The sequence below is a fragment of the Mobula birostris genome, chromosome 3 (assembly GCF_030028105.1).
Source record: "Mobula birostris isolate sMobBir1 chromosome 3, sMobBir1.hap1, whole genome shotgun sequence".
Lineage (NCBI taxonomy): Eukaryota > Metazoa > Chordata > Chondrichthyes > Myliobatiformes > Myliobatidae > Mobula > Mobula birostris.
Window position 1 is genome coordinate 153,405,964 of NC_092372.1, and position 14,033 is coordinate 153,419,996.

General features: G+C 39.2%; 1 protein-coding gene across 12 annotated transcripts in view; it reads right to left on the bottom strand.

Annotated features, from left to right (window-relative positions):
- invs (inversin) overlaps window positions 1-14,033 on the bottom strand; it is a 276,292-nt gene that overhangs the window by 136,907 nt on the left and 125,352 nt on the right. For 11 of the 12 annotated variants that reach the window (XR_011885432.1, XR_011885430.1, XR_011885431.1 and 8 more), the window contains one exon: window positions 5,446-5,619. Coding sequence is in view for 9 of the 12 variants with exons in the window: in XM_072253505.1 (XP_072109606.1) it covers window positions 5,446-5,619 (174 nt within the window). In the remaining 3 variants the exon portion in view is untranslated. Of the gene's footprint in view, window positions 1-5,445; window positions 5,620-7,291; window positions 7,313-14,033 lie in introns of those variants that run through there. The other variant, XM_072253507.1, reaches the window with a different exon arrangement.

Sequence of the window (14,033 nt, forward strand, 5' to 3'; positions counted from 1 at the left end):
TCAGAGTGCTAGGCAGCTGCTTAGAAGAGCCCATGGCTGCTGATTGTTGGGACAAGGTTTGAAGAGTCAGGGTATTTATTAAGCTTTCAAATTTGCATCACCTGGTCTTTCCTAACGATGACTGTGAACAAGCCATAGCCCTAACAAGCTATTTAAGGTCTGAGACCTTGGTAAAAGTTATCTGAGAGGTCAAATCTCTTGGGGTCCCCAAACTTTTGCATGGTGCTCCTTTCCTTTTTTTCACTCTAAAATTGTACAAAACAAAAATATTACACTAATCTTGCTTAAAATGTTGAAAAGAATGTTTCATCTTTAACTTTATGACTTTTGGAGATCAGTTCATCTTCTACTCACTAACTATTCACAGTAACAGAAATTTTGACTGAGGTACCCAAACTTTTGCATGTCACTGTATGTTAGTGTTGTTTTAGGTTTTATGTGCTATTTAGTATGATTTGGTAGGTTTTTTTTTGGGTCTGGGAACACTGAAAAATTTTTCCCATATAAATTAATGCTAATTGCTTCTTCGCTCTACGCCATTTTGGCTTACGAAAGGTTTCATAGGAACGCTCTACTTTCCGATAGCAGGGGAAACCTGTACTACAGATCATGGTCTTTTTTGGAGGCTTTGCAATTACTTGCTCGGTGGGTGGTTGGCGCTGATGTTTTTTTTTGCTGAAGTAAGTGGGGGAGGGGGAGGGTCATTGCTTTGCTGCTGCTTGTGCTTGGGAGGGGGAGTAGGGGGGATTTGGAGTTCTGACCCTTTTTAAAGTCACTCATTCATTGAGACACTCTTCTGTTTCCGTGGATGTCTGTGAAGAACAAGAATTTCAGGATGTATATTGTATACATTTCTCTGATATTAAATGAAACTATTGAAACATGCCTAAAATAATGTTGAAGAAAGACCATTAGAGTTACGCTGCTAAAAATAAAGTCAAACAAGCTGTTTTCCTACTTGCTGATGAGATTCCCAAAGGGCATTATGTAGGCTATATTTACAAATGGTAAATATAAAAAGTAATATTTCTCCTAATCTACAATAACAGAAGCAAAATATTCAGCAACATGTAAATTGCTTAGTGATATAAAATAGTGTTAAGAAAAGATTATTTTAAAATTAAGTCACATAATCAAGGATAACCAAGGACACGACCCGTCAGCCAACACACTTTTCGTCCCTCTTCCCTCCGGAAGAAGGCTCAGGAGCTTGAAGAATCGTATGGCTAGATTTGGGAACAGCTTCTTTCCAACTGTGATAAGACTGCTGACCAGATCCTGACCCAGATCTGGGCCGTACCCTCCAAATATCCGGACCTGCCCCTCAGTTTTTTTGCACTACCTTACTTTCCCTTTTCTATTTTCTATTTATGATTTACAATTTAAATTTTTAATATCTACTATCGATTTGTACTCCAGGGAACACGAAGCACAGAATCAAATATCACTGTGATGATTGTACACTCTAGCGTCAATTGATTGGTGACAATAAAGTATAATGCAATTTCATGTATATTGAGGATAAGCATATTTGTCAGCCTTTTTTAATTCCATCTATTAATCATGGAAGTTTCATGAATTATAAATATTATGAAACCATATACTAATGTGTTGGATACAACTGTTTAATTGTTATTTTCATTGCAGTTTAACAATTAATTGTCTGCTTGTATTGTATATTTTTAGATATATATAAGTAACGCTTACTATGATTCCTAGTGGTCATGGTGTATATGGAGTTGATCAATGTATCCCCTGGTTACACTGGTGTGATTCTGAAAAGTTCTGGAAGCTTCTCTTGGCACTGTCTTATTTGATTAGGGGGCATCTCGTTGGTTGACTTTTATCTATTAATTTGAATGAAATGGAAAGTATAAAAGAGCTGATCATGAGGCCAGCACCATCTTAGTCTTTTAGTTCTTAGATCTTTTGACTTTCTCTCTCCTCAACTAGTAGATCTCTATCACTGTCCATTCTCAACTCTCTTTTCTACAGAGAAGAAGATCTAAGAAAACAATTGTGAAGCAATGTTTTACGCCTCCTTCCTGACTTCTGAAAGAGCTTTTGCTTAAAATATCAGAATCGACAAATGTAATGTTAGGATATGGAAGCAAATCTTAGTTATGTCACTGACAGTGGAGTTGTCCTTCAGCTGAAGAGTTAAAACTAAGGATACTTCTGCTCTCTTAGCTGAATCCGAAAGTTTCCACAAGAATCGAAGAAGACAAGGAGCACTTCCCAGTAACTTTCCAACATTAATCTCTCATGTAAATTCACTTATTATGTAGGTATCTATCTTGTGTCTTTTGCATAATCTAATAAATTGGTTAATACATTTCTGCTTACTGCAAATTTGCTTAAATTTCAAAACTATCTGACTCACTATGACATGCTGTGGAATGTTCCACTGGAACGATGAAGGGAATTAATAAATGTTCGCTGTTATTTAAAATTATTGCAAATTAAACTCCAAGAAATAACTCCTGAAAAGCCAGGTGAAACAGGTTACAAGCATCTGGGGTACTAAAGTACCACCCACGATAGATTTCAAACCCTGCAGCAGGAGGTTGTTATGGAGGTGAACAGAAACAGCTGCTAAACCATGTGCCATTACTTATTTACTGACCTTTCCTTTTGCCTATTTTCCTCAGCCCATTTTAGGCAACTCTTTCTTTAAATATTTGTAATTTTCCTTACTTTAGTTGAGGACACCAGTCTTAGACCAAAGGTAAGTACCCGGAATTCTACCATACCATGATCTTTACTTCATAGAGAATTCTTAGCTACAAGCTCTATGACTCCTGCCTTACTGCTAAAACAGCCTGTTCCCAGGTACAATGCTCTGAGAAATAATCTCTGATGTACTTCACAGATCCCTATTCCAGGTTTCCCTTGTCGGTTTGACTAACTCAATCAGACAGCAGATACGTCAAGCATGATGATTGCAGTTCCCTTCTTACATGCCTTTGACATTTCCCTATTTGTACTTTTTCTTATCGAGACACTTCACTTTGGGGGTCCACAGAACACTCCCACCCATGCCTTCTTTACAAAGTTATTCCTGAACAGTCTATTAAACACCTTGAACAAATTAATTATTTGATATAATAGATGAGACTTCATTTCCATTTTTATTTATCCAGTTTCCCCATAACTTCATTTTCCTTTCAACTGTATTGTGTTAGTTGAAACTAACACTACTAATTATTCCAAATTATGTTCTTCATTCAGCACGACACCAGTATTTTTTTCAGATATTTAAGCATCTTGTACCTTCATTCTAATCCCTGAACAATGATTTAGAGATTCGTGATTGGTATTATTTCCTAAATTCTACCATTTTGAGGTCGCCTTAATATTTTTTAAAATTCCTTTCATTGCTTGTCAATGTTCTTGATGATGCTACTGTGATGTCTGTTAGAGTATTTTAACATATTAAATGTTTTGCCAATACACCAGCAGCTGTTGTTGAACTTAATTTGTTAGATCTTAGAACTCAGTCCAAATTTCTTGACAGCAGTTATTTCAGCATCTGTGTTAACAAGTAGAAAATAAATGTTGAGGGAGAAAGCCACCAAATTACAAAATAAACCCTTTAGACCCTTGAACTTAGTCCACCATTTAACAAGATTTTGGCTAATCTTACACCCAAAACTTAAACTTTTTATATGATTCTTCTGTGGCCCCTTACAGTACATCCCTCAAATAAAGCCATTCATTACCCAGCTATCTACCTCTAGTGTAACCTTTTTTTGAACCTATTGTGCTACTGACATTTTAATTCTACAGCTCTCTATTTTAATCTTGTGTTTGGAACTTTATGAAAAGCTTTCTGAGAATCTATAATGGGTTCATCCATAATATTCCTTTATCAACCTTCTCAGTTTTTACTTCAAAAACTTCAGTCAAATTAGTCAGACATTGTGTCTTTGATAAATATGTGTTGCTTCTCCTTTAACTCATTTATTCCCAAGTGCTATTCATTATTCCACACAATTACCACTTCTAAAAGCTTCCCTACAGCTCAGCTGAAGCTGACTGGTCTGCAGTTACTAATTTAGCCAATTCTACCATTTTCTACAGCCTTGATACCTTCCCTGCATTTAGCCAAGATTGAAATTATATGGCAACCCCTTCAACAATTTCTTTGTAATCACCCTCGGTAAACTGGGATACATTAAAGTACAAACCAGGTGGTTTGTTAATTTTATGCATCATTGGCTATTCCATGATCTCCTCCTCACTGGTTTTTACCACAGTACAAGGGAAAAAAAATCGTTCAGACATTGAAGTTGACCTTTTTTGGAAAACTGAATAGGTGAGGTGTGTCCTTACACTCAACAGGATGATCTGTTTAAGTTCTGAAGAATACTGAAAAATAGCCATGCCATTTTCTTTGCTATACCAGCCATTCAGAAATGAGTCAGTCCTTAAAGAAGTCACAGGAGACTGCAAAAGCTGGAGTGTGCTGGATGAACTCGGTAGGTCATGCTGCATCTGTGGGAGGAAAGAATTTGTCAACCTTTTGGACTGAAACCCTGCATCAGAACTGAGAATGGAGAGGCAAGGTGGCCAGCATAAAAAGGAGTCTGAGATGACTGGTGGAATAGGGAGTGGTGTGAGATGATAGACAAGTAATGTCAGGTATGGGAGGTAAGCAGGGATGGAGTAGGAAGACTGTAGCAGATGAATGATAGCTGGAGGCAGACAAAGAGAGAAAAAAATTAAAAAAAAGAGTACGGGGTATAGTGAAGAGAGAAGTCAGCTCTCAATGGTTGTCACTATACAGCTGTATTAGAAATTAGGGATAAGTGAGAGCCAGCTCTCTCCTGTGCATCTGAGGAACCCACACACAATTGATTTCCCTGATCCAGTCACTGTGAAACTCCAAGATTTTCAAGGTAAAAATGAAACCTTCTTGTACTGAGATGTGTATTCAAGGACAGCATTAATTGCACATATCTTCTGATTCAAAAGGTAACATATCTCAATCAAACAATAGAAAAGATAAAATTATGTGCCACTTTTCTCAGAAGAAGCATCAAGTGATAAAGAATGGATGAAGAAATGGTTCTGCTATAAAAGCACCCACAATGTCCAGTTCTTCAAATGAATAGAACAACAAACAACTGCAGATGGTCTAATGAAGATAATTTGATCAAATTGCTTGTCAATGCTCTTCAGAGTCTGTAGGTCAGGAATTTGTGAAATTCTGTCAGATGTAAAAGAAATATGAAAATAAATGAAAAAAACACTGACTTGCTATAAATCAGAAGTGAAATCATTATGCAGCCAAATGGAAAGCAACAACTGGAAGAAAACATGCTTTCTAATGTGTACTTATTCATATCCATATCCAATGTGTATTTATCCATAGTCTGAACTTAGTAGTTGAAATTAATTCTTTTAATAAAATCTTCATTCTTTTCTTAACATTTCTAATACCTTGTTTCTATCTTGGGTGTCCACTTCTCCAGGGGCCATAAATTTAAGCAGCAAAGCCAAACATTTAGGACTTTTGTGCCGAGTAGCTAAGTGAAGTGGAGTCATCTCTTCAAGATCCTTCTGCATCCAATTTGCACGCCGTCCAAGCAACGCCTTCATGAAGCGATAATTTCCCTGACCAGAGAGAAAAATTCTTTCTTAAAATACAATCCTTTTTACTTCAAAAATAACCAATTTTTTTTTGCCTCTCAATAAATTAACAGGTTTATACATTAGTGAATGGTACACAAAGAAAATTTGAATAAAATGAATTGAAAAAGGCAATATAATCAATCAGAAAGGTATAAGTTTGAATTTCATTTTTATTCAGCTTGGAATTCTTCAGTGGGTACAGCTTGCTTTCCATTAAATAACACAGCAAAACAATGAACCAAAAACACTTCTGACACATTACGTCTAAATATTTTTTCTGCATTACATGCTGGATCTGATGCATAAAATAAGCATGCAAAGCTGGTACACAAGACATTGGTGAGGCCGCATTTAGAATATAGTGTTCAGTTATGATTACCCTACCACAGGAAAGATGCGATTAAGTTGGAAAAACGCAGCAAAGATTTACAAGGATATTTCCACGACTTCGGTAATTAAGTTACAGGGAGAGGGTGAGCAGGCTATGACTTTATTCATTGTGGTGTCAGAAAAAGAGGGGTGTATAAAACCAGGAGGGACATAGATAGAAAGAATGTAGAGTCTTTTTCCCAGGGTCGGAAAATCAAAAACCAGAAAGCATAGGTTTATGGCGAGAGAAGGGAGAGTTAATGGGAATCTGAGAGGAAACTTTCCACCCAGAAGGTGGCTTGTATATGAAATGAGCTGCAAGAGCAAGTGGTTAAGGCAGATATATTAACAACATTTAAAAGATACTTGGGCAGGTACATGGATAGGAAAAATTTAAAGGGATAATGGGTCAAATGTGGGCAAGTGGCCATGTCAGTCAGTTTGAACTGGTTTTGCCAAAGGGTTTGTTTCTGTGCTATATGACTCTATAACTTTGGATATGATAACCATTAATGACCAGGCTACCCCACCTCCTCATTCCACCTAAGGTATAGCAGCAAACCAAGCTGTGTGGTAAATTAAAAGCAGAGGAATCAATGTTTACTTGCACCAGAATTTTCTAAAGTCCTCACCTTTTGAACTAATCATCTGGATTATATGAAAGGTCCTACATATCGATCAGTCTAAATGTAAAAATGTGTTCATACAGATGCTGATGTCACAACTAATCTCCAGCTAACCTTCTACACTTAGTCTGCTACATAAATCAAAGTTGTGAGACCAGTGAGTGCCCTTTTAGCAACCTCAGTGAACTCACCGGGCTACCACGAGCAGTCCTACTCTGATTTTCTACTTTTAATGGAGTGAGAAACATGAATGACACAATATTTTGCTATCCAGGGATGCCATGTAATATGCTAAGCAATACCAGTATTCTTGTTTCTGTTTCCTAGTTTATCCAATCTTTCCTTACAAGTACCAATTTCCCAGTCCTGCAAACCTCTGCATAGCTTCTCTGTGTCCTCACAGCCTCAATCCAGTAAAGTGGTGGCCAGAAGTATTTAAACAGTGACTGAATAAATAGCCTTGTATAAAACTCTGAAATAACTGGCCCTACTTTTGTATCATTCCTAATAAAAGAAAGCACCCCATGAGCCATTTTCACCACCATCTGACATTCCCTACTAGTTTTAAGGATCAATGGCATCTGTTTTTCAACACCACTCAATATCCTCCAATTTGTCAGATATTCCCTTGTTTCATTCCACCTCCCTAAATTCCTTACCTCATATTTCACTGGATTAAACTTCAGTTGCCATTTCTCTGCTCAATTGATCAAAATAAAGCTTTCTTTATTAGCCACCTAAGAAGACAAATTTTTGTAAATACAAGCATTAGGTGGCATTAGCGATACATGGCAATGTTTTACAGGTAGCTCACAAAACTTCCAGATATACTTCTTCTGAACTGCTATCACTGCAATCTGCAGCCTGTAATTTCCCTTTTAAAAATATACTTCTGAACCATCTAAATGAACAAATGATTTTACGATCTCATAAAGGACTCAGTGGATTTGACTCACAGGAATGCAGGTATGGCACCTTTAAGAGGATGAAAGTCAGCCATCACCAGCAGACAGGGAGGAGGGGAGGACTTTCAGCCAGACTATAGTGTCGGGATGTAAAAGTTCCTCCAGCCAGAATCTTGGTAGAAAATGTACTGCCACTGGAGAACAAGATAGAGTACCTAAGTGCAAGATTGTTGTATCAAAGAGAAATGAGGGACTGCTGCATGCTCTGTTTCATAAAGACATGGCTCATTTTGGACACACTGGAAATGGCAGTCAGGCCCAAGGGCTTCTTGATCCACTGGATGGATTGAACTGCTGATTCAAAGAAGGCAAGAGGTGGGGTTCTGTGTTTCATGATAACTTATTTGTGGTGCTTGGACACAGTGGTCTTTTTGCACTCCTGTTCTCCTGACCTGGAACACCTGGACAATGTTTCTCACCCCCTGCATGCCACCTTGGCTGAATAAGGAGCATTTTTGGTAACAGACTAAGACAACTGCACTGCTCCAAACAGCACTATATGAGGTCATTCTTACCCTCGGCCATTAGGGTCTATAATGAGTCAATCTATAGCCAGGAACCCCCTTCTGTTAGACTATTTGTGGTAACTTATTTTTTACTCTTTCTACTTCTCTTCTAATATTTATATCTGTGCACTTGTGATGCTACTGTGACACAGTAACTTCCTTTGGGATCAATAAAGTATCTATCTATCTATCCATCTAATAATTAAATTCCGTCTGTTCTACTTACTGAGAGAGATCTCTTCCGTGATCCTGACCTCAGATGCATACTATCAAAGGCAGATGTTAAGCAAGCACTCAATTAGCAAACAAGAAACAGCCTACCCCAGCGCCTTTCAAATCATTGCCAGCGACTTCAATCAGGCTTGCTTGAAGAAATCTCTGCCCAATTATCATCAGTATATCAACTGCTGCACAATGGGTCCCAATACACTGAACCACTGTTACTCTACAATCAGGAATGCTTACCATTCCATCCCTAGACTGTATTTTGGGAAATCTGATCATCTGACTATTCTCCTCCTACCTGCATACAGACAAAGGCTGAAGAACTCGGCTGAAGAACAATAAGGTGGTCATGGGAAGCAGAGGAGTGGCTAAGGGATTGCTTTGAGTAGGAGGATTGAACCATACTCAAGGACTCATCAGAGGATCTGAATGAATGTGCCACGGTTATCATGTACTTTATAAAGTTACTCATGGATGAGTGTGTCCCAGCAAAATCATTCAGAGTCTTCCCCAACCAGAGCCCTGGATAAACCAAGAGATCTACGATCTGCTGAGGGCTAAATCAGCAGCATTCAGCTCAGGCGACCAAGGAAAATCCAAGAGGTCCAGGTACGACCTCTGGACAGCCATCTCACATGTGAAGTGGCAATTCTGGCCAAACTTGAATCACAGAAGGATGCTCAACTGTTGAGGCCGGGCTTGAATGCTATCACCTCCTACAAAGGAGCGACTGGGATCTGCTCCAATTTGCCTAATGTCACAACAGCTCAACAGCAGATGCCAATTCATTGCCTCTTCACTCAACCCTGGAACATCTGGACAATGAAGGTACATAGATCCCTCGTAGTTTCCATACCACACAATGCTGCAGCCAGACAGGACACTCGTGATGGTGGTCCTGTAGCAAGTTGTTAAGAGTGGGGGTGGGGAGCCTGGTACACTAGTGTTGTGGGTCCAAGTTAGATAAACCGTTATGTGCACACCAAGGAACTTTGTGTTCTTCACTTTCTCCTTGCCAGAGCCACTGAGTATAATAGAAGGTTGACTAGCACTGTCCTGAAGTCCACAATCACTTCTTTTGTCTAATCTTCATTGGGACACAGGTTGTTGTTCTCACACCATTTGACAATCTCTGTATGCTGATTCATCATTGTTGGCGATGAGGCCAACCACTGTTGTATCATTAGTGAATCTGATGATGCAGATTGAGCTGGATCTGGCAGTGCAGTTGTGAGTCAGCAGCCTGTACAGCCCTGGGGGAATGCTCAGTGTAATGGAGCTTGAGGTACTACTGCCAACTTGGAATAAAAGGGAGGTATTAGTGTAGATGGATGATTGATGATCAGAGCCAGCGCAGTAGGCCAAGGTCCTATTTCTATGTCATATGATTCTATTACTGTAAGACATGCTTAACCTATACCCCCTGAATTATCTTCTTAAATGTCTCCTATTGCTTTGGGATTGAGCAAAATTGGATTTGAAAAAACAATCACTTTACAGGCTAGATTAACTATCTTTAGATCAAAACAAAAATTCTAATATTATTTTGTCATGTTCCACAGCTATAGTAAATTTAAATAAACCATCTTCTCTAATTTCTTGTATACTTATTTTTACTTCCTTTTCTGAATGTTACAACAATTTCTGATTTCCAGCAACACAGACTGCTAATTGTCAAAGTATAATCAAAATGATACAGTCACTCATTATTGATAAATTACTATGTTCTAGCGAAACACACACAAAATGCTGGAGAAACTCAGCAGGCCAGGCAGCAGCTATGGAAAAGAGTACGGTTGATGTTTTGGGCCGAGACCCTTTGGCAGATCCTCATGGTGAGCATAATATACAATGATTCCCCATTGGATCCAAAATAGTTTACTTAGGATCCTCAGTGGTGAATGATTTATCTTAGTCAAGTTGCCTACACATTATCAGTCACTCAGAGAAATTAAAAGAATATTTCATAGGAAGTCACCAAGTAATCCCTGTACCTGATCAACATCCTGAGGCAGTATCTGCCAATCAGACAAAAGCATTTTGACTTTATTCCAACTGCCTTGACACCTTCGATAACCATCATTTTCAGAGAAATACGTAACTTCTAAAGTTTCAAGATTTCTTTACAATGCTTTTTGATGAGAAAGTCTCCTCTTAATTAACTAAATACCTGACCAGTGTCCTGGAACACTGTTGCCTATAAATGTCAAGCAATGAAAACTGACAAATACATTATTGAATAAAGACTTTGCCATCTGGTTCAAGCATTCTCCCTTATTTTGTTATCTAAATCACCATGACTACATCATGACTGGTTACATTTTAATATATTCATAAAGCTATGAATAGATCTTGATCTTCACTCTATCCTGGGCACAATTATCTTTCTCTCTCTATGCTGCTATTAAAATTTCACCTTATTAAATTATCACCTTAATGTTACAAAGTACATTATATTGTACTGTCCGAACTGCAAATTAATTTTATTATGAATGAAATAGGGCAAGTCATACACATCTTTGATTATAGTTATCTTTAAAAAAAATCTGAATATTTAATAGCCTTCTAAAATAATTGCAATCCTTTGTATAACAGAAATAATAAAAATTTCCAGCACAATTGTGGAGGGTCTCAACTACTTTCAAACAGTACTCTAGTAGAAAAGTATCCAATCTAAATTAAGTGCTGGAAATTCACTTAAAACTTGGAAAAGGAACAATGCATGGGGAAATATTGCCATTTTTCTCAATACTGTTTGCGTAAGAAATTTGGGCAATTCAAGCACAGATTTATTGTTTATTTAAGCACATTAATTTTGGAGTTTTTCAAATTAGTTCACTTTCATATGGAGGTAATTCAGGATTCCTGTGAAGCAGAGGAAAATTGTTGTTGCAATATGCCTGCATCATCTCATGGAAAGGTACTTACTGACAACAAACACTGCCAGAAATCCCTGTGCAGACTGGTGAGTAATCAATGCAAAATGCAAGCCAGACATAGTTTTGTATAAACTGATAGAAGAGGGTGGAAACTTGGAGGAAAATCCTGTACATTTGGGTATTAGCATACCATCCAGAAAAGATACTGAGCAGCAATGAGACTTTCAAACAACCTTATGCGTGCTCCTCCAGCTCTTTGTTTGTTGCTCCTAATTCCAGCATCTGCAGTCTCTTGTGTCAGCAATGGGAGGTTGTTATGGAGATAAATAATGGATATAGTTGCTTAACTACCTGATGTTGCTTATTTACCGGCCTCTTTTTTGCCTATTTTTTCAGTGCATTCTAGGCAACTCTTCTTTCAAGGAAAGCAGCTTTCCTTTCTCATCAATGTAGCCCTCACCGGCATCTTTTCCATTTCGGGCACATCTCCCCTCACCCCATCCTCCCGCCATCCCATCAGCGATGGGTTCCTCTTGTCTACACCTATCACCCTACTAGCCTCCTTGTCCAGCACATAAATCTCTGTAACTTCCTCCATCTCCAATACGATCCCACCACCAGTTACATCTTACCTTCCATCCCACTATACAACTCACTTCTCCATTCATCCCTCCCCACTGATCTCCCTCCTGCCACTTATCCTTGCAAGCAGAACAACTGCCACACCTGCCCCTACACCTTCTCCCTCACTACCATTCAGGGCCCCAAATAGTCCTTCCAGGTGAGGTGACACTTCACCTGCAAGTCTGTTGGGGTTATCTACTGTATCTGGTGCTCCCCATGTTGTGTCCTGTATATTAGATTAGATTAGATTATGAGGAAACTCAGTCCTCGTTTATTGTCATTTAGAAATGCATGCATTAAAAAATGATACAACATTCCTCCAGAATGATATCACAAGAAAACACAGGACAAACCAAGACTAAAACTGACAAAACCACATAATTATAACATATAGTTGCAAAAGTGCAAAGCAATACCATAATTTGATAAAGAGCAGACCATGGGCATGGTAAAAAAAAAAGTCTCAAAGTCCCAACAGACTCATCATCTCACGCAGGCAGCAGAAGGGAGAAACTCTCCCTGCCATGAATCTCCAAGCGCCACAAACTTGCCGATGCAGCACCATTGGAAGCACCCGACTGCAGCAGACCCTGAGTCCGTCCAAAAACTTCAAGCCTCCGACGAGCCCCCCTGACACAGCCTCTCCGAGCACCATCCTCTGCTGAGTGCTTCGACCTCGCCCTGGCCACCGAGTAACAAGCAAAGCTGAGGACTTGGGGCCTTCCCCTTCGGAGATTCTGGACCACACAGTAGCAGCAGCAGCGAAGCAGGCATTTCAGAAGTTTCACCAGATGTTCCTCCATGCTCTCACGTCCGTCTCCGTTGAATCAGGATTGTGCACGGCACCCTACTTGACAAATAACAGACATCACCACCGGAGTGGCCACTGTGAGCTGTGTCGCGCTGCCATCTTCTCCTCCCTCTGTGAAACCTGACATAGATTGGGAGACTGCTTCACTGAGCGCCTACACTCCATCTGCCAAAACAAAGCAGTATCTCCTGAAGGCCACCCATTTCATTTCTCCTTCCCATTCCAATTCCAACATGTCAATCCATGGCCTCCTATATTGCTGCGATGAGGCCATGTTCAGGTTGGAGGAGCAACACCTTATGTTCCACCTGGGTAGTGTCCAATCTGATGGCATAAACATCAATTTCTTGAACTTCCAGTAATTGCCCCTCCTTCACCATTTCCCATTCCACTTCTCTCTCTTTCTCTCTCGCCGTATCTTCTTACCTGCCCATCACCTCCCTCTGGTGCTCTTCCCTCCTTCCTTTTCTTCAATGGTCTTCTAACCTCTCCTATCAACTTTCCCGTTGTCCAGCCCTGTATCTCTTTCAGCAATCGACTTTCCAGCTGTTTACTTCACCCCTTCCCCTCTCCCAGTTTCACCTATCACCTACCACCTTCTTTTTTTGTACGTCTTCCTGCCCTCTCCCCACCTTCTTATTTTAACAAATCATCTTTTTTTCCAGTCCTGATGAAGGGTAACATTGACTGTTTACTCTTTTCCATTGATGCTCCCTGGCCTGCTGAGTTTCTCCAGCATTTTGTATCTATTACTTGGACTTCCAGCGTCTGCAAATTTTCTCATGTTTGTAACTCTTCTGTCATATCTTTTGTAATTGCCCTTACTTTAGTCGAAGAGACTCAGATCTGAGATAAGCACCTGGAATTCTACCACACTATGATCATTACTTCAGGATGAGTTCATAGACAGTTTCATAAATCCAATGAAACAACATATCATAACTGCAGCTCCCTTCTTGCATGCCTTTGATATTTCCGCATTTATATTTTATCCAATCGAGATTTAACACTATGGAAGTCTCATAACTGCTTTTACAAGCTCTTTCTTATTTCTATCCAGACTAATCTGACACTGCTTATTCATTGCACCTTTATCATTATCCATCACCATTTTGTTTTGTTGTTTGCTGTGTGCGTTCTGTTTTGTTGTGCTCTGTGTTGCTCTGCCAAGCATCGAGGGCATGCTTTGTTGCTGCTGGAATGTGTGGTTCCCCCAGCACACCCTCAGCTGTGCTGCTTGTTAATGCAAATAATGCATTTTACTGTATGTTTCCATGTAATGCGATAAATAAACTTCAATATTGTATTGACATCTTTCTCTTAACAACACTACAGCAACTCCTTTTGCTTTCTGCCTATTCTTTTCAAATATCAAACAATCTGTAATATCA